This window comes from Punica granatum, chromosome 2 (assembly GCF_007655135.1).
Source record: "Punica granatum isolate Tunisia-2019 chromosome 2, ASM765513v2, whole genome shotgun sequence".
NCBI classification, from domain to species: domain Eukaryota; kingdom Viridiplantae; phylum Streptophyta; class Magnoliopsida; order Myrtales; family Lythraceae; genus Punica; species Punica granatum.
Window position 1 is genome coordinate 36,039,758 of NC_045128.1, and position 19,415 is coordinate 36,059,172.

The 19,415-nt window shown below is 37.7% G+C and overlaps 3 protein-coding genes across 3 annotated transcripts; 1 reads left to right on the top strand and 2 right to left on the bottom strand.

Annotated features, from left to right (window-relative positions):
* Positions 1-707: 707 nt before the first annotated feature.
* Positions 708-1,220, bottom strand: LOC116193925 (protein PELPK1-like). Its single transcript, XM_031522665.1, has one exon. The coding sequence runs from the start codon at positions 1,218-1,220 to the stop codon at positions 708-710; it is 513 nt and encodes a 170-aa protein (XP_031378525.1).
* An 11,394-nt stretch (positions 1,221-12,614) lies between these two features.
* Positions 12,615-13,127, bottom strand: LOC116193926 (vegetative cell wall protein gp1-like). Its single transcript, XM_031522666.1, has one exon. The coding sequence runs from the start codon at positions 13,125-13,127 to the stop codon at positions 12,615-12,617; it is 513 nt and encodes a 170-aa protein (XP_031378526.1).
* Positions 13,128-16,762: 3,635 nt separating this feature from the next.
* LOC116198010 (RING-H2 finger protein ATL22-like) lies at positions 16,763-17,613 on the top strand. The gene has a single exon (XM_031528311.1). The coding sequence runs from the start codon at positions 16,807-16,809 to the stop codon at positions 17,542-17,544; it is 738 nt and encodes a 245-aa protein (XP_031384171.1). The 5' UTR covers positions 16,763-16,806; the 3' UTR covers positions 17,545-17,613.
* Positions 17,614-19,415: the final 1,802 nt, after the last annotated feature.

Below are 19,415 nucleotides of genomic sequence, written 5' to 3' on the forward strand. Positions count from 1 at the left end.
GAGGGGGTTGTTGAGCTTAACCTTTGGAGAGATTAATCGTGGCGTCGCATCGCATTGATCTTCTCATCTCATCATGCACGAACTATTGCTAAATGCATCTTGATTGGAGTTCTCTCAGTTCTTTTCTTCCTTTCTTCGTTTGTTATTACTGTAATGGGTAATTAGGTATGCTAAACTTCTAGCTAGCCTAATCTTTCGTCAAGTTACAGCCATCAAAGCCCTGCAAGTACATTGATGGAAACTACTAGAAATTCTGCTCAAGCATCTTATTTGTAGGCTTGTTCACGGGTACCTATTCAATTTCTTTGCAGCTTTACATATGAATCCGATGTCATGCTCAGGCTCTTTGATTAATTAAAGATCATATTAATATCACGCCAGAATTCCAGGGTCAAATATTATTGGCATATTTTGTGTGTAGAAAATCGAATCAGGTAGTTGGTTGATCATCATTATGTAGGATATGATCAACTGACATAATTTAAGCCAAACTCTCTTTCCAATCTTACATCGAAAAAGAACGTCTCTCGTACTGTTCGAATGGAGAATGAAACGAAATTGACGTATTTATAGTAGCTGATGGAATCATTAAAACAAGTGAAAAAATATCAGTAGATATACAAATACAGTGGTGTGGCATACATAAAAATATAACAAATGGGGGAAAAGAAAATCACAAACAATATATGTAGCATGTGAGACACAGTTCAAGGACTCGAGGTTGCCGGTGGGGGAGACAGGAATGGGATCGATGGCATGGTGGCCGGGATCGATGGCATGCTTGGGAGAGGCGGCAGAGTGGCCTTTGGTACGACTGGCATGGTGTTAGGCATGTTGGGGAGTGGCGGCAATGCGGCCTTAGGGATGGTGGGCTGCTGCAGGCTGGGGAGTGGTGGTGGCATGGTAGCCTTCGGGAGGTTGGGCATGGTCGTAGGTAGGCTAGGGAGCGGGGGTAGAGAACCGGGCTTAGGAAGAGACGGTTGGGTGGCAGTAGGCAGCGTTGGGGCAGTGACGGGGAGAGGCGGCAGTGCAGCCGGCTTAGGCAGGTTTGGCATTGAGGGAAGCGGTGGCAGGGTAGCTGTCGGCAGGTTGGGAATGGTAGGCAGGGCCGGAGCTGGTGGCGGTGTCGTGTCGAGCAGGTGACGAGCTGCTAAGCCCCCATTGATGCTCAGGGCAAGAACTAATGCTAGGGCACTGGCTATGAACCGATAAGATGCCATTGCTGAAAAATTGAGGGATCTCCAAGGAAATTGGATGTGATCCTTAATATGTTATGTGTATGTGTGTTTGTGATGAGATGAATGAAACAATGGCCCTCTATTTATATTGATTGCGGGGGATGAAATTATGAGGAAGAAGAAGAAGACATGTGGGTCAAATCAAATTAAGTTCGATTGCCAAATGTTGTTTGTTGCATTGGGCGTTGAATAATCAAGCAATTTCTTGTTGGGAAAATGTCGGAAGAAAATTGTCTTCGGAGTTCACCTCTTCAAAGAGTTCTCATGCAATGTTGGTGTTGTGGGTTATCTAACTGGTGAGTTCGAGGCAGTTCTAAAAAGATATATTGGCCATATATTCTGAAAAAGAAAATATATCGATTATTAATCAGCCTATTTAATGGAAAGTTCCTAGCTGGACCAACAAAGTTGGTAAAACTAATTGTTCCACAAATCTCTGGTTGTCTTGCTAGACGAGATGGACGTTTTTCTGTTCTTGTTTTGTTTTTGTTTTTGTTTTTTTTTAAATACGAGGTATTCCCAAGGTTAAGATTAATCCTCGCTTGAGCGTTGGCGTTACTTGATCACGAGATATTTCTAATCAGTTTCGAATCCTTGTATTGCAGATAAAATTCATCACACTGGCGATGTAATTTGTCAACAGTATCACACTTAACTACTTGTATTTTCTTTTCGGTGTGCATCACCTAGTATATGAAAATTTAATAAATCCTGATTAATTCAGATTTGAGTCAATTGACACCTGAAAAAATAAATCTATACCATGATTTTTTTTCAAATAAGTGACAGAACTTTTTCATTAATATATAGAAAAAGAAAAATTACATCAGGAAGCCGCTAATCCAAGTACAGCCTAACCATAGGCAGAAAGATAGCAATCGGACTGCACTTATAAAAAAAAATATAATAATAATAATAATAACAACAAACCATACGGCAAACTACTACCAAACAGCCAACAAACCATGCCAGTTCAGCCAGGAGCAATATCAGCAAGTCCCATACGGCAAGCAAGAGCAGTCATGGATTTTATTACCTATTTAGACGCCAAATCACTTAAATCAACACTTATTGATTGATTACATATACTTCAAAGAAATTTCTCCTACTACCTCATGGCTAGGACCATGACGATTAGCTCCACGAACACCTTGTGATGTGACCGGCACGTTCAATAAGGTGACCAGCAACCTCAGCCATGGGGTGGTGACCGCCGGCAAGACCACCACCCCCTGCAAATGGCTCACCACAACAATGCCGAGGGTTTGGGCTGTGTTTTTCATTTTTTTTTAAAATTGTTTTACTAAATTCAAATTTGTTATTGATTAAATCTTCAGTATTTTAGTTGATGTAGCGTGCTATAGCAGCAAATCAAACAAAAATTAGAAAAAAAAAAGGAATATATATGATAGATGTAAAACAAAGGGGAAGAACTTATTTTTTTTAACAAGTGAAAGTTTGTGATTTCTTAGGTTGCACAAGAATAATTAGGATATATTTAAAATAAATTTAAAAGTTCGTGATTTTTTTTAGTATTTTACCCTAATCTTTTCGTCAACATCGATCAAATTTGAGTTTAAGAGAAGCATTCACTGCTTTAATAGTCAACAAAGTGTAAACCTCGCAACAGACTCGCCAATAAATAAAGCTATTGATTCATCTTAAAATTTGCCTTCTGATATAGAATCTATATATATAAATATATATATCCATATATATGAAAACAAAGTTTCAAACCGAATTTTCAGACCGCCACATCATCAAAAAATAAATCGAAATTTAGAGTCGAATTCTCAAGCCGTCACATCATTAAAAAAATAAAATAGAACTCCCTCGCATTGCCACATTATTATTTATACTAAGAAAATTTTTATATTCCTATTAAGGAAATTTTATTAATTAATTATGTAGTAAATATATAAGGCAAAATGAAACATATATAAGAGAATAAAATATGATATAAGGCACAACGAAATATATACAAGGGAACAAAATATGTCATAGAATATATAGATTATTTATACATCTCCCGATATTTAGATTATATATAACATAATATAGATCAATAAGGGCATTACAATAATTTGTATTGCCACGTATATATATATATATGTATATATATATATATATATAACATAAAAGATATAGTTACCACACCAAAACATATAGATATATAGATGCCGCTTATATTAAATATATATAGATTATAATGGTTAGTATATATAGATTAAGTATAATAGATTGAATATATTAAATATATAATTGTTGTTTTCTGAAAATTCAACAACTGTGTATATATAGTCATCTGCCTAGCCAAGTGTCGGTTAAAAGAGAACAATATTCTATATAGAATTCTAAACTTCTTTTTTCCTTTCTTCTCCAAAATTTTCTTTTTCTTGGTTGAGTTTCAATTCGTCAAATGAAATTTTTAGTGCAAATTTTAAACTAATTGCTTCAATGTTCTAATTGTTTTAATAATGTTCTCCGAATTTTTCTTTTTTCTGTTTGGACTTTGATTTGTTGAATGAATTTGATAGGATCTGTATTTCGATTTCATTATGTACGTCGCTTCAGTAATGGTAAGACTTGATTTATATACCTTGAATATTTCTTTTTTATTCTTATATCATAATTTAATGAAAATCTTTTCTCCATAAATATTGAGTTCAATATATTTGGTTAAATTTTGATTTGTAGAATGAATTTTTTTAAACTAATTTCTTTTTCAAACTAATTTTTTCGATACTGATTGTTTTAATAATTTCTTTTAGTCATTGGAAATCCTTCAATCTATATATATATATATTAAGATCAAAATTGACATTAATTAACAATAGGAATAAGTTTGATATTTCAAGATTCCTTAAATTTTTTAGGAATCGCCCCCGCAACGCGCATATTTTCATCACTGTTTGCACTATAATATTGTTTTTTTTTTATTTTTTTGATAGCTCATAGGAAGTTACATTAATAAAGGAGGTCTTGCAACAAATTACAAGGCACCAACAGATCTCTAGGAGAAATAAACGAAAAGGGACCGGATGGAAAATACACAAGGGGCCTAAGGAATAGAAAAAAGAAAACAAACATATCACATCCAAGCATAGAATAAATAATTAATCATCAAAAGGTTACAAATGTTACTGCATCATATAATGATTGCACCATAAAATTCCTCCAACAATATTCCGCGTTGACATATAAGATGGCACTATAATACAAATGATCTATAGAAACAAAAATTAGAGACATTTAACTGTTTTATTTCTAAATCTTCACTTTTAAAAACAAATAGGATATATGTCTCAATATGTGATGTTATTTATCTCTAAATTTTTACTTTCAAAAACAAATAAAATTGTGTCTCTGTATGATATATTATTTGTCTCTAATTCAATTAATTATAAAAAATTATTTACTTAAAAAGAGTATGGTTAATGTACGAGCAATAGAGACTAATTTATACGCTCTTAACTTATAGAGACTAATATATATGTTCTTAAATCTTTACTTTTAGAAACAAATAAAATTGTGACTCTATATGATATATTATTTGTCTCTTATACAATTAATTATAAAAAAATATGTTGACTTAAAAAGATTATGGTTAATGTATGAGCAAGAGAGATTAATTTATATGCTCTTAAAGTATCAATGTGTAGAGACTAATATAGAGTTGCTAAATTGAGTTTTAAACTATTCTTTTTCGATGAAAAAATTTCACCAGTTAAAAATAAATAAGCGTGTAATTCGTTGTTTTTTTTTTTTCAATTTTTCACTCTTTCATCTTTTTCTGCTAACAACCATTTCTCATATATATATATATTCTTCATTCGATCTTCTCTTCAATGTAAGTATTTTCTCTTGTCATGCTTTGACATGATCTTCTTGATTCTTTTTTTTTCTCACCACCATACCTCTCTTCTTATTCTCTACTTAAATTCGATGAGTACAAGAATTTCTAGCCTTTCCGCTCGACCAACACATTGTTTACAAAAATTATATCAAAAAATTTCCAGCATAATTACAAACGACAATCTATTTGAAGTTTTTCTTTAAACAGGTAAATCCTCACAAAATATTTGATTGGAATTAATATTGTTATTTTGTAGGTTAATTAAAAAAAGTATAAATATAAAAAACTAATAATTTATTTAGAATATAAATATTATCATTAAGGTAAAATAAATAACAAAAGTTACAAATTTCGACAAGTATGGAGTATTGGCGCATCAGATAAGGTGATGTTATATTAAAGTGGAGGTTGAGGGTTCGAATCTCTCTGTTGCAAAATTAATTGGGATGTTGAATTGAGTTGGTTTGCCTGATTTGATAGCTCCCACTTGGTTCCATAAAAATATTTACTTTTTTATAGAACTTTATATTTAGGACTAAAAAGCATCTTGAGGCAACTACATTTGCTTCTGCAAAGTATATAGAGGCAATTTCATATGATGCTTTTACTTATTTTTAGAGCTAAAGAGTTTGTTTCTAATTGCACTAGTTAGAAACAAATAAAAATTTGTTTCGAATTTGTCTCCAAATGTCTATAGAAACAGTAGAAATATTGTCAATTAATTTATCTGTCTCTGAAAGTTTTAGAGGCAAATAAATGGTCTACAGAGACACATAATGATGTTTCAATAGTTCATTTGTGTTGTAGTGTGCTGATGTTAGTAAATACATGCTAACCGTGGAGCAAACCAACCCCACTGAACTTGCTTCGTACGCCACTCATACGGAATGAATATACCGAGAATCTTTTCTGTAATGGATACTCTACAACGAGGAAGACTCTACGAAAGGAAAACGAAGACTGTTTGTTCAAATTAAAGTACAAAATGATACTGGCCAAAAAAGAAAAAAGAACAACCTAATAGTCCTTTTACAATTTATAAATTTGAGGAAGACTGCATTTATCAAATTCGCAAAAACCTATTGTCAGCACCTAATTTCGGTCCACCGGCTCCAAGGGGGGGCAAAATTATCATTTCCCAATTTATTACCTTTTCTAAAAAAAAAAAAAACATTTACTGTTCCGGCCGGCCGGGCAGCCGCCGACCGGATCCGGAAATTCGGGATCTCCGCGATTTCCTCCCCGAAATCTGCGGAAATCCCGGCAAAATTGGCAATTAAAGGGAGGAGAATCCTCCTTGTTTTGGGGCAGCTCATTCTCGGGATCTTGGGGGGAAAGAGAAAAAAAAAGAAAACGCAACCGCCGAAAAAACTTCACCGTTTTCCGGCGACCGCCACCCAACCCGATCCAAACTTGACCAAACTTCATTTCCCACATGCATTCGACCTCCTGAGTCCATTTCCGGTGTTAGTTTTGCGATTTGAGGCTTCTAAATGGCCTAATCAACACTGTCCAGAACGGAAAACTCCACCGTTTTCCGGCGACCGCCACCCAACCCGATCCAAACTTGACCAAACTTCATATCCCACATGCATTCGACCTCCTGAGTCCATTTCCGATGTTAGTCTTGTGATTTGAAGCTTCCAGCTTGCCAAAATCGCCCTGTCCAGAGGACATATTCACGGTTTTCCCGGGCTTCCTCGACATTTCCACCACCTCACGACTATGGCAAGTCGTGCCATCATTTCCTAAGGGTTCCTCATGACCCTCACTCTCCCCCGTGACGAGGTGGTCACGTGCCGAGAGCCGCTCAACCGCGCACCACCGCCATTTCTCTCTTTTCTCCTTTTACAGATTTTTCCAGTTTTTACCGGTTTTCTTTGCATCTCTCAGGCAAATAGACATGTCTAATCTTCATGAAACCACTGCAGGCACGATCCTCAGTCAGTTAGGATTCCAATGCCGCCGACCTTGCCTCAAAATTCCATCGGGAGCCTCCGTGGCGACGTCCGACCCGACTTGTGCCAGTCGGGCCTGTTCCTCTGGTCGTCTTTTATGATCCGAACTTTGAAGGGACGCACAGGTCAGCTCGGGTTGAATCTCGCTACGAGCCACCTATCACTGTGCTCCTCAGTCAGTTAGGATTCCAATGCCGCCGACCTTGCCTCAAAATTCCATCGGGAGCCTCCGTGACGACGTCCGACCCGACTTGTGCCAGTCGGGCCTGTTCCTCTGGTCGTCTTTTCTGATCCGAACTTTGAAGGGACGCACAGGTCAGCTCGGGTTGAATCTCGCTACGAGCCACCTATCACTGTGCTCCTCAGTCAGTTAGGAGTCCAATGCCGCCGACGTTGCCTCAAAATTCCATCGGGAGCCTCCGTGGCGACGTCCGACCCGACTTGTGCCAGTCGGGCCTGTCCACCCTTCCAGTCGGGTCTGTTGCTACCATTCGGGTCTGTGCAAGCCAAAACAGCCCAAACCCGACTCGGCAACGGTCCAGCCCGACTCTTGAAGGCCCTATCCCGCATCTCGGGACTAGCCCATTATTTCTCTGTTGCAGGTCCGGCCCAGTCCGCCAACTTCGGCCCATCCATCCTTCCGAAGCCCAATCTTCCATTCGGCCCAGTCCATTCCATCGGAGTTCGGCCCAATCCAGCTCAGACCGGCCCGATACTGTTCAGACCGGCCCGGTCAAACTCACCCAGCATATCTTTGACTTTTTTTTATTTTTTTTATTTACAGAATCACCCCTCAACTTTCCGAACTAGGTAAATTCTCAACTTAGTGGCATGATTAGGGCTCATTTCCTGAATATTATTGTTTGCTTGATGGATATGATGTGCAGTGTATGTTCTTGAGTCGCGTGGGTGATCGGATTTTTCCCGAACTCGATTTTACGAACTTTCTGTTTCGTCACATTTCAGTCCATAGGACGTATTTTATTTTTTAAGATCTGCCCCGAATTTCAAAATCATTTTCAATCAAGCCCCGGTCACTTTATCATTTTTCAATCAGTCCTTGAATTTTCCAGAATTGTTCTAGCATTCCAAGAAACTTTCCGAGTTATTTCAGTTTAGTCCTCGGGCCTTTTTTTATCTTTCAGATCAGTCCTGATTTTCAATTTCATTTCAAATAAGTCCTAGGGCATTTTCAGTAGTTTTTTTTACAAATCAGTCCCCATCATTTATGATTTGCAAATCAGTCCCCAATCTTTCGGAATTTATAAATCAGTCCCCCATCTTTTGAAATTTACAAATCAGTCCCCCATCTGTTGGAATTTACAAATTAGTCCCCAAACTATTAGAATTTGCAAATCAGTCCCCAAACTTTCGGAATTTCCAAATCGGTCCCCCATCTTTTAAAATCGTTCAATTCAGTCCTCTGGACATTTTCCAAAGATATCCAATCGCTTTTCCTACTTGGATTCCCCACCACATGCCTCGTTTAAATAATTTTGTTTATGTAATTATGTGTATGCAACATGATAATACGTGCTCTTTGCAACATGTACTTTTCTGTTATTTGTTGTATTCATCGCGGTTCAAGCCTGAACTCATAGGAAACGATATCACGGGGTCCAACGCCCATGCACATTGAGAGCGCGCAACCCGAGTGCGGCATCGGGTCTTGCCTCGACTCAACGTCCCAATCTTAGTGATGTCTAAGTGGAAAGGCAACTCGGATAGGATGAATGAGTCGTGGTCAGGACATGACCCGGGAGCTCGACCTGTCCCACGGCTGTCTCAAGAATCAAACGATTCTTCTGTTATCCGTCGGTCCGGTCGGACCCGACCACCGGCTCCATGAGCCCGCGTTGCATTATTTTCGATTTCGGTCTTTTCCAAACCATACGGTGAGCATGAGTGAAATAACGGCCGAACACGAACCAACCGGGATTCAGTCATTGTAATTTATATTTGAGAGAACAATGTAAGGGTTTTACGATGCATATTTAGTCATGTAATAATCACGGTCGGAAAGTGGACGGTCGGAGTGTTCCTTCGAATTTACGGTGTCAAAACGCGTAAGATGAGCGGAACTTAATCATGTGGTAAATAAATAAAAGGGCAAGCCTAGCAAGCTAGAGTACCGAAAGGGCGTGTGGGATATAGGCCCACACGTAATAGAACCCCCGAATTCGGAATTTCCGGTTCCGTACAAGACCATTGCCTTAGCATATTAGGTGTACCCCGTACCCCTAGACCCGGGAAACTTGCCGGCCCTCGACTCTTGGGTCGTAAAATGGCAAGTGGCGACTCCTTCTCACGTGCGTCCGCCGCGCGTCCCCGGGAAGGTGGACACTCCCAAGCCGCGTTGCATTTAGGCGCGCGCATTGCGTGCCCCGACGAGACGAAATTCGGGTGCGCACACCTATGATCATGTTTTAAGTTGAGATAATTAATTAACGAGGTGTGGGTCTCATTTTATCATGGACTATGACTAGATGCATATTCTTGGGACATATTTACAGCACTCTAGATAAATAAATAAGTGTGCTATCTCGTTCACAAAAAATAACAACAACAACAACAATGATAATGATAATAATAATAATAATAATAATAATAAGTGTGCTATCTCTGTTACCTTTTTTATAGGAAAAACTACACTTTTGGTCCTTTACATTTATTTATTTTTCTATTTTCATACTTTTTAAATTCTTTTTCTATTTTCATCATTTATCTTATGTTACTTTTCTATCATCTTACCGTTAACTTTTCCGTTAAATATACTGACTTGGATCCCCGTAGACAATCCATGTGCACATCTACATCTTCCTCTTCGTTGGGTTTAATTGCAATTCTTTTAAGAAAAAATATTGATTTTATTTATTAATTCAAAAAAAAAAATCTTCTATGGACCTCATTCTTGCTTGATTTCCCAACACATTCTTCTCAACTCCCTTTGATTAGAACTCCACACGGCTCATCACAGGGGAATTGTAATCCTTCAATCCACAATGAGGCTGAGCTCAGGGGAATCAAGTGTTATTGACCAATGACTCTACAACAATGGGGGATTCTTCTTCTAGCTCCAAATTCGAGCGGGTTTCCCACCTCTTCCTGATTACTATTCTCCTTTCCAAGTTGAAATGACACTTGATTGAGGTTGCTGATGTTGTTCACTCGAAGAAAGGGACCTTACTTCGAAATTTTAAACTTTTTGACGTTTATGGATTGAAACCCCATGTACACAACAAATTTCGAGTCAAAAGAAGACAAGAAATTTACGTGACAAATTTTCAATTTGAATTAATGGTTTACAATCTCTAATTTAATTCCTATAAATACGAGGAAGAATCCTCTGATTCCCTATCACATAGGTACAACCTTTGAATCAATAGAGAACCTTTTCTTCTCTATCTGTATGAATCGATAATATTCCATTCTAATTCCTTCCCGATACCTCCCAAGGAAAATCCCGAATTGGATTCAAAATTGACGGGTTAGTGTGAGCTTATCCATGCGGTTATGCACTCTTCGAATAGGAATCCATTTTCTGAAAGATCCTGGCTTTCGTGCTTTGGCAGGTCTCCGAGATCCTTTCGATGACCTATGTTGTGTTGAAGGGATCTTTGCTTAGACTAAACGCCATTAAGAGAGTCCGCAAGACTTGATCTCGTAACTTTGCGATTAATCTCTGTTTAATGGCTTCAACTTTCCTTTCAACACAAACACCTTTAAAAATCACCGGGGCTTGTCTGCTTGATCCGATCGATTATGAAGCTTGCCGAGGTCTTTGAGACTTAATCCGCTGCTCTTCATGTTCATCGCATTCTTCTTTTAATGCAAAGCGATGTTGAGACCTTAGGGGATTTGATCTTCATGCACTCCGTTGATTTGCAGAGCAGCTATTCTTCTCCTCTAGTCTCTCCACAACTTCCGCTCTCCAAAAGGTCCTGGAATGAAGAATGTGGGCTCCTATTTATAGGTGTGGAGGAGGGAGCCTTCAATCCTCGTGCTTGCGTCCTATTGGTCGATCCAAAATCTATTACTTAATTTAGATCGCGAATATTGCTTGTATGAAGACATTTCCAAAATTTGTAGGCAATATTCTTCTTGTTGCCCAAGATTACCATACATGGCCTTTTGACTTATTTGATTCACATGTATACATAAATCTTGACATATTTTGTACAAAATATTACCCCGTCATTTTTAGGGAAATATTTTATTGAATTATTACCATAATAATTAATTTTTCTAGTAATAATAATTTAGCTCTTTATTAATTTATAACAAAGGTACAAGTGGCACTTTGTGATTGGCCGCAATTTTTAGCAGTCTCCACCCTAATTTCTGAAATTTGTAGTCAAGATTTGCTCATGTCGAGTGATTTTTGTTTAGCTGCGATTTTCCACAATTAGACCTCTTCTTATTCATATGATTGTTCCCGATAATGGCTTAGTGAATTTTTTTTTTATCGATATACATTCTTGATATAACTGATCCTGGTTGAATAAAATAAAATTTTGATTAGTGGTAAAAAGAAATTATTAATCTACTTTTTTGATAAGTTGGGAATTCTGTTTGTTTGGATTAATTTTGCTTAGATCTTTTCTGAATTTAGCAAATTGGTTTGGCATCTCTATATGGGAGAAAAGAAGGAGGTCCTCTGTGATGTGCTCGCTATTGTTTAATGTTCATTGTCTTCTCCTGTGTTCAATTGATTGTTTTCATTCTTTAGGTTTTATTTATTTTTTCTCTAACAAATTATTTAAGCTAATGGGAGGAGGATGCATATTTTCATTTTAATGAGAGAATTTTGAACAAAACTAATAAAGGGGTCACCAGTTTGGTTAAATGGGAAAGAATTAAACCACGTGGCTCCCTTTTACGATGTGGATTGTTTACGAGGGTTCAACTCAGCGTACTTAAAAAAAAAGTTGACAGCAGGATGAAAACAGAAAAGCAACGCAAGGTACATGACGAAAATAGAAAAATGATGAAAATAGAAAAGTAAGCAAAGGTAAACGATCAAAAGTGTAGTTTTCCTTTTTTTTTTTACTGTAATTTGTCAGGTATTTACTAAACTTCTATCTAGCCTAATCTCTCCAGACTGATTCAAACAGGCCATCAATGCGAAGAAAATACATTGGTAGGAACTACTAGTGATTCTGCTCACGCTTCTAATTTGTAGGCTCTTTTGCAGGCACTTATTCAATTTTCTAGGAGCTTAGCTTATAGTAGTTATAGATCATATATATTATTATCACTGGCCAAAATTTCAGAGTCAATTATCATTGGCATATCATTTTTTACGTAGTATGACCAACCCACATTTAAGCCAAACTCTCTCTCTCTCTCCGATTATTACATCGAAAAGGAACGTCTCTCGCATTGTTTGAATTGGGAATGGAAGTACACAAAGTAGCTGATGAAATCATGAAGACGATGTGAAGAAATATCAAATGATATACATATATGTAGTGGTGTGACATACAAAAACAATTAACTGTAAGAAATCACGAAACAATATATGTAGAATACATATGTGCCAAACAGAAAATAGAGATATCCTCAAGGACTGGGGGTTGCTGGCGGCGGAGCGAGGAATGGGATTGACGGCATGGTGGTCGGGATTGAGGGCATGGTCGGGAGAGGCGGAAGAGTGGCCTTCGGTACAGCTGGCATGGTGTTAGGCAGGCTGGGGAGTGGCGGCAATGCAGCCTTAGGGATAGTGGGCTGCTGCAGGCTGGGGAGTGGTGGCGGAACGGTAGCCTTCGGGAGGTTGGGCATGGTCGTGGGGAGGCTAGGGAGTGGGGGTAGAGATCCGGGCTTCGGAAGAGACGGTTGGGTGGCAGTAGGCAGTGTGGGGGCAGTGTTTGGGAGAGGTGGCTGTGCAGTCGGCTTAGGCAGGGTTGGCATTGAGGGAAGCGGCGGCAGGGTAGCTGTCGGCAGGTTGGGAATGGTAGGCAGGGCAGGGGCTGGTGGCGGAGTCGTGTCGAGCAAGTGACGTGCTGCTAAGCTCCCGTTGATGCTTAGGGCTAGAACTATTGCTATGGCACTGGCGATGAACCGATAAGATGCCATTGCTGAAAAATTAAGAGATCTACTAGGAAATTGGATGTGATCCTTAATATCTTTTGTGTGTGTTTGTGATGAGATGAATGAGAGAATGGCCCTCTATTTATAAGGAATATAGAGAGGGATGAAATTAAATGGACGAAGACATGTGGGTCAAAATCAAAGTCCAATTGTCAAATGTTGTTTGTTCCATTGGATGTTGAATAATCGAGCAATTTTTTGTTGGGAAAATGTTGGAAGAAACTTCTGATATTGGTCCGAATTTCTAATTGTTAGTTCACCTCTCCTCAGAGTTCTCATCATGCAGCGTTGATGTTGGTTATCTAACTGTTGAGTTCGAAGCAGTTCCCAAAAGATTTATTGGCCATACATATTCTGATAAAGAAATGTATTAATTATATTGATCGGCCTATTTAATTGGAAGCTCCTTGCTAAACAAACAAAGTTGGTAATACTCTTGTTGTCTGGCTAGATGAGATGGACATATATACTTTTTTGTTTTTGTTTTCGGTAGGTGACATATATACTCTTTTCGGTGAAATAAAAGGTATCCTTAACTTGTTATATTGGCGTCAGCATGCTTCCAGATCGAAATCTAATACTGTACGTGAAATTCATCACATCAGTAACGTGATTTGTCAACAGCATCACACCACATGATTACGTATACCTTACACAATAACATTTTAAAACAATGTCTCGTACTGCATGCCTCGTGGTCAAGACCGCAATAATTAGCTTCATGGACACCTCGTGAAGATCTAACTTGAAAAAAAAAGGAAAAATTCTCTTGCTTAGTCTCTTTTCCTTCGTGTATTGCGTTTTGGTCTTTCTACTGCGATTGAATATTAGGAAACTCTACCCTTTGTTTGGTTTTACAACTTATTTTTAACTTTATTCCACTTAATTTCACTTATTTTCAATTCAACAACGCAATTATTATTTTTCCATTTTTCTTCAATTTTTTTAACCGTTCAATTCAATTTTTAATACTATATTATCTCAATTATTCATTACATTTTTACATTTTTTTCTCATAATTGAACAACCCAATTAATTTATATATATTCAAAGTTAAAATAGAGTAGAGTTAAAAGTCAATAAAATTCGAATTCTACTTTATAACATGATGCGAGGGCTCATCTTTACTTTTTTAGCTCTAGCATCCTCGCTTACGCTCGTTGATTGGGGTTCAACCTTCCTCGCTACTGTTTTAGGCTCATGGACAGTCTCTGAAACAAAACATAGTCGTGATTCCAGTAGTGGGTGCGAAGGTCGACTTGGACCCCTTATATAACACAGCAAGTCAAAATCCGAGAAACAATTGCCCATCTATCAACACGCTAAATTGAAAGTTGCTTTTGGATTCATTAATGTAACGGATCGAACATTATATCTAGCTAGGATTTGCTCTTTAGAATGGAGAGTTCATATATATGCAGGAGCAACCAAACTCTCTCCTACAACTTTTTAAAAGGGCAATCACATATTTTTTCGGCATGCATCGTAATCTAGAAGTCCAATGAAACGCACATTTAGTTTGAGTCGGATCAGCCAATTAAGAGAAAAAATTCTCCTAGTGTGAATATTCTCCGTTTACAATACTCAAATGAGAGAACTTATTGAAAGAGTATAATCGCCGAACTACTTGAGCCAATTGACATTGGTAAAAGACAATCCTATATTAACGCACTCGGATAAATCTCACAGTATCTGAAAGCTATTGATTGCCATTGTACCAAGGTTGTACATCGCTGTTTGTCTTATGAATGTAATTAAATATGGAAGCAGAATGCCAGAACGACTCTGGGTGATAGCCTTTTGTAATATTAAATACTATTAAAAATTTAAAAATAAAAATTCTAGAGTTTATTTATAAAAAATAAAAAATTCAAGAAAATTTGATTGAATAACTCTGGAATTTTATTTACTTCATTCATTAAGAAAAAGAATAAGTTACGTGAATTTCTACCTCTTCGTCATGAATTTTTACCTCTTCAGCATGAAATATCACACATTTATGGGTTCATGTACCCAATAACTTGATCACAAGTACATCTATATTCCATGTATTGTTGTCGAGTGTTACCTCTCTTAGCATGTTCTACGACATGCAATATTAAATAACAAAAATTAATTAATAAGTAAATTGATACATTTTTTTATCAATTTTGAAAAGTAAAAAAAAGAAGTTATAGTAACGAATTTATTTTCATGTTTTATGGTGGCAGTGTTTCTGACTTTATTTTTATAATGTGGTGATAAATCTAATTAGCATTTAAAATCAATATATTGAAAACTAAAACTTTTCAAAGATGTACCAAATTAATATTCTAACAAAAATATTCTAAAATAGGACAAAAATATTAATTTAAAATTTTCTGATTTTTAAATATATTATGAAAATTCTAAATCTAAAAATTCTAAAATTTTTAACTAAAAACGAATAACAATTTTTTTAAAATATATTATTGTTATTGGCTATTTAGAATTTTTATTTCATTGTATTAGGTGATGGGCCTCTTTAGTAAATAATGATGATAATGATGATGAGTAGTAATAACAACAACAACAATAACAATAATAATAATAAAAAAAATTTCATTCAATAATCCATATTTTTTTAGGGCCATCAAGCCATACCCACTGCAGTTCCACTTTCATATGCATATATTCAGGTTCAGAAAGTGAATAATTTGATGAAGGAACCTCTGCTTGCACTATATCTTTATGCCCACTGCACTTCCACGTTCAATATATGCGTATTTTTTTCGGCATTTAGATTATAAATCTAGTGCAGTCTGAGTTGTTATAGACATGAAGGCCCACTTTGATATCATATATAATATTTTCATCAAGCAATATTTAACTAAAAAATCTAAACTAATAGGATAATGTACTCAATTATCTTACGTATTCTCTTTCTATTTTTTCTCGGTAACAACAAAAATCTAAAATTGTATACCTATTCCGTGCCTCGATCATGGGAAATTCAAAATCTCATAGAGTGTGAGAACCCATAATTCGAAATATCAAGCACGCAAATAATTGATTTCACTCTTGCCGAAAAACTTAACATATAAAGCGAGCAATAAAATTCTCCTTATGAAAACAGAATCAACAGTCCATTCCATTATATTCTGCTTCCATCTTAAACGGAACTCAGCAAATTAGTGTTAAATTAAGAATATTTAACAACGAGTAAGGGTAGCCATATGGACGTTTTTGGACCGTACACCGCCTGCAATTGAGTGGTATCGGGTAGATTTTTTTTTTTTGGGTGGTGGGGTGGGGGTTAAGGTAGGCCTAATACATTAATGAAAGGTATCAGATAGATTTGGATAAAGAGAGAGCCAACATATAATCTGATTCAGATATATATATATATATATATATATATATATCCATCGATCCCATATAAAATCTACCATCCTAGTGGATATAGATGAGGTGAAACCTTATTCTGTAGGAGTGCACAAAATCTAGTATTCGGATCTCTATCTCGGTTTCGAGTTTTGAATTAAATTACCACTTATCCCTACAAGAAGAAAATCCAATCCTAGATTAGATTTGCTTAATACAAAAGCCAAGTCTCCTCACTTATACAAGGCATTATTATCTTCTGCAGCTTGCATCAACTCTGTCCCCGGCCCCTCTTGGAGTGATTGTGTTCGAGGCCTTGAATATGTCGCTCCATTATTTTTCGATCTCCAAGAGAATGAGATCAAACATGCTGCAGCGAGCTACATCTAAAGATGTAGTCCGGTTCGACATATTATTCAAGTGGGAGATTGTCATGGTAAACCTAGGACCGCCGGTAATCCAGTTTTCGAAGATGATGGGTGAAAGCGGCACCCTTCCTGTAAAGAGCATGCGTGTGCCCAGAAGTGAACTCGGTTCTGAGGATGCAATGTTGAGTGCGATGACTCCCTTTCTAAACTGTGTCCCGGAGGCCTGGAGAGCAGAGATGACTGAGGAGCTGACATCGCTGGCCCGCTCTCTTAACGGGCAGTTAAGCCATCTCGGAAAGCCAGTCTCTCTGGTGGTCGAGGTCCGTGCAAAAATCCTGTCGGTGGTCAAGTGCAGGGAAGGTGACGGTCCTCTGGATCATCTGTTTGAGAAATTAACCGCTCTCGCAAAGGCTGATCCGTACAGGACGTTGTCTGAGCCGGCTACCCTCTCATCCCTGGAGGCACTGGAGGCTGTGTCAGCAGACCAGTTTGAAACTGATGACAGGTGCTCGATCTGCACGGAGGAGTACGTGAGCGGTGGGTCATCGGAAGTCGTCTGCATGCCATGCTCGCATGCGTACCATCGACATTGTATTATTGAGTGGCTACGGAGGAATCACGTCTGCCCAATCTGCCGCTTCCAGATGCCACATGAAGTGATAATATATATTAGAGAATTACGATTAAGTTAGTTATTAATCTTTCCTTGATAGATGACTAATCAAGCATATATATGTATCTATAAATATGTATTGTTAAGCAGCCTCGAATTTTTCAATGGGATGAACTTCTGAACTACATCTCTACAGCACCTCTGTCTTGTTCATGCTAGAATTAGCAGTTAATTAAGGATTTTCCTTTTTTCCCATAACAATCAAGAAATATCTATGATGGATCATATACCATATGAATGTCAACGACATCTATATCTATATAATTATATAAATTAATTTAGACTCATGTCGATCAGAGCTTGACACATAAGCATTTTGAGTCGTTCATCAACTCCTTAACGATTGACTTTTCAAATTTCTCCTCCTCATTAATGCGTACTTTTCACATTGAATTCCCATTTTTAATACATTCTTTTGATTCGTGCACCCTCTTTGATTCAAGGAGCATTCCTTGGACAAAAATAGATTATATCTAGTTAATAAATATTAATTCGTCATCTCACGTGACACCGCGTGGTCTTTCTCACTCTTCTACACATGCCACATGCTCATAACACCTTACCTCAAGCCGGGCTCTTCTCTTTGCCGCGTGGTGCGAGCGCGCATGAATGCGTGTAACCATGGCTCTAATATCATGTTAAAATTTTAATTGGACTAATACGGGCTCAGGCCTATATCCAATTTAAAAACTCAAGTTGTTAAATTATGATATCCCAATCTCATGTAAACCCACCTATATTTGCTTATTTGATCAACATCACCTTCTTTGATCGTCTTTGAAATTCATTTCATCCGAATTTGAATTCGGTTCCATTTTTGTCTCTGAACCATCCGCTCTAAGGTATAAATCCCAACAGTATGGGAATGGAGGGCTTGCTTGGGAGTGGAGGCAATGTGACCTTAGGAACAGCAGCAAGGATAGTGGGAAAGCTTGGAAGCGATGGCAGTGTGGGCTTAAGAAGACCCGGCTGGTCGATCGTGGGCAGTGTCGGTAGCATGGGCTGAGGCAGCGTTGTTGGGATTGAGGGCATTGGCGGTAACCCCTGCATCTTTGGCAGTACGGGGATGGAGCTGGGAGGCAGTGCGCCCCTGGGCAAGGTGGGTAATGTCGGAGCCGGTGGTGGAGTTGCATCAAGCAGGTGGCAAGCCGCTGAGCTCGTGCCGATGCTCAAGAAGAGCAGCAGGCCGATGATGCTCTTGCCAGAAGCCATTTGAACTTGTTGATATTGATTATTTGAGAAAGTTTTGTAAATAATGGGTATACCACGTGGCATGTGTCATAAACCAATTGGTGCTAAACACATCAATACAAGTGGTTACAAATTTATGACATGTTTAAAATAAATAAATTTCTGGTGTCTTGTGATATAGTGTCACGTGGTATATCAATTACATATAAGACTTTTTTTGGGACGTGGAGCATTATATAGCAGTCATTTTGCACGTTAGGTAGGTGACTTGCCCTATACAGAAGTTGACTATCAAAAAGCTACAAATTTTCCTTGATTGGTTTATAATGTTTGTTCCGCTCTTTCTCAATCCTTCCAAACAAAGAATGCTACCCCAATATTGTTCAGTTGTCAATTTTCCAAGCGTACATTCTATAGGTCCACAAAGTCAACAATTTGATTAAGGAACTAGAGGGACCCCTTGATCCTGTCCTTGTCGAAATTAATTGATTTCTTTTTTCCATGACATGTCCATAGGCACATGTCCATAGGCTTGTTTCTTCCATGTCAATGGGCTCGAAATACGGACACGGCATGCGAATGTCCACAATTTAATTAATTGTACTCTGATCTCTTCACAATCTGCATAGTTGCGCATGTACAAAATTTCTTTCTTGTATTATGATGATTTATTCACAATCTGCGTCTGAATAAATTCAT

Excerpts from the sequence above, each read along its gene's own strand:
- LOC116193926 (XM_031522666.1), bottom strand. The coding sequence starts at position 13,127 with ATGGCATCTTATCGGTTCATCGCCAGTGCCATAGCAATAGTTCTAGCC.
- LOC116193925 (XM_031522665.1), bottom strand. The coding sequence starts at position 1,220 with ATGGCATCTTATCGGTTCATAGCCAGTGCCCTAGCATTAGTTCTTGCC.
- LOC116198010 (XM_031528311.1), top strand. The coding sequence starts at position 16,807 with ATGTCGCTCCATTATTTTTCGATCTCCAAGAGAATGAGATCAAACATG.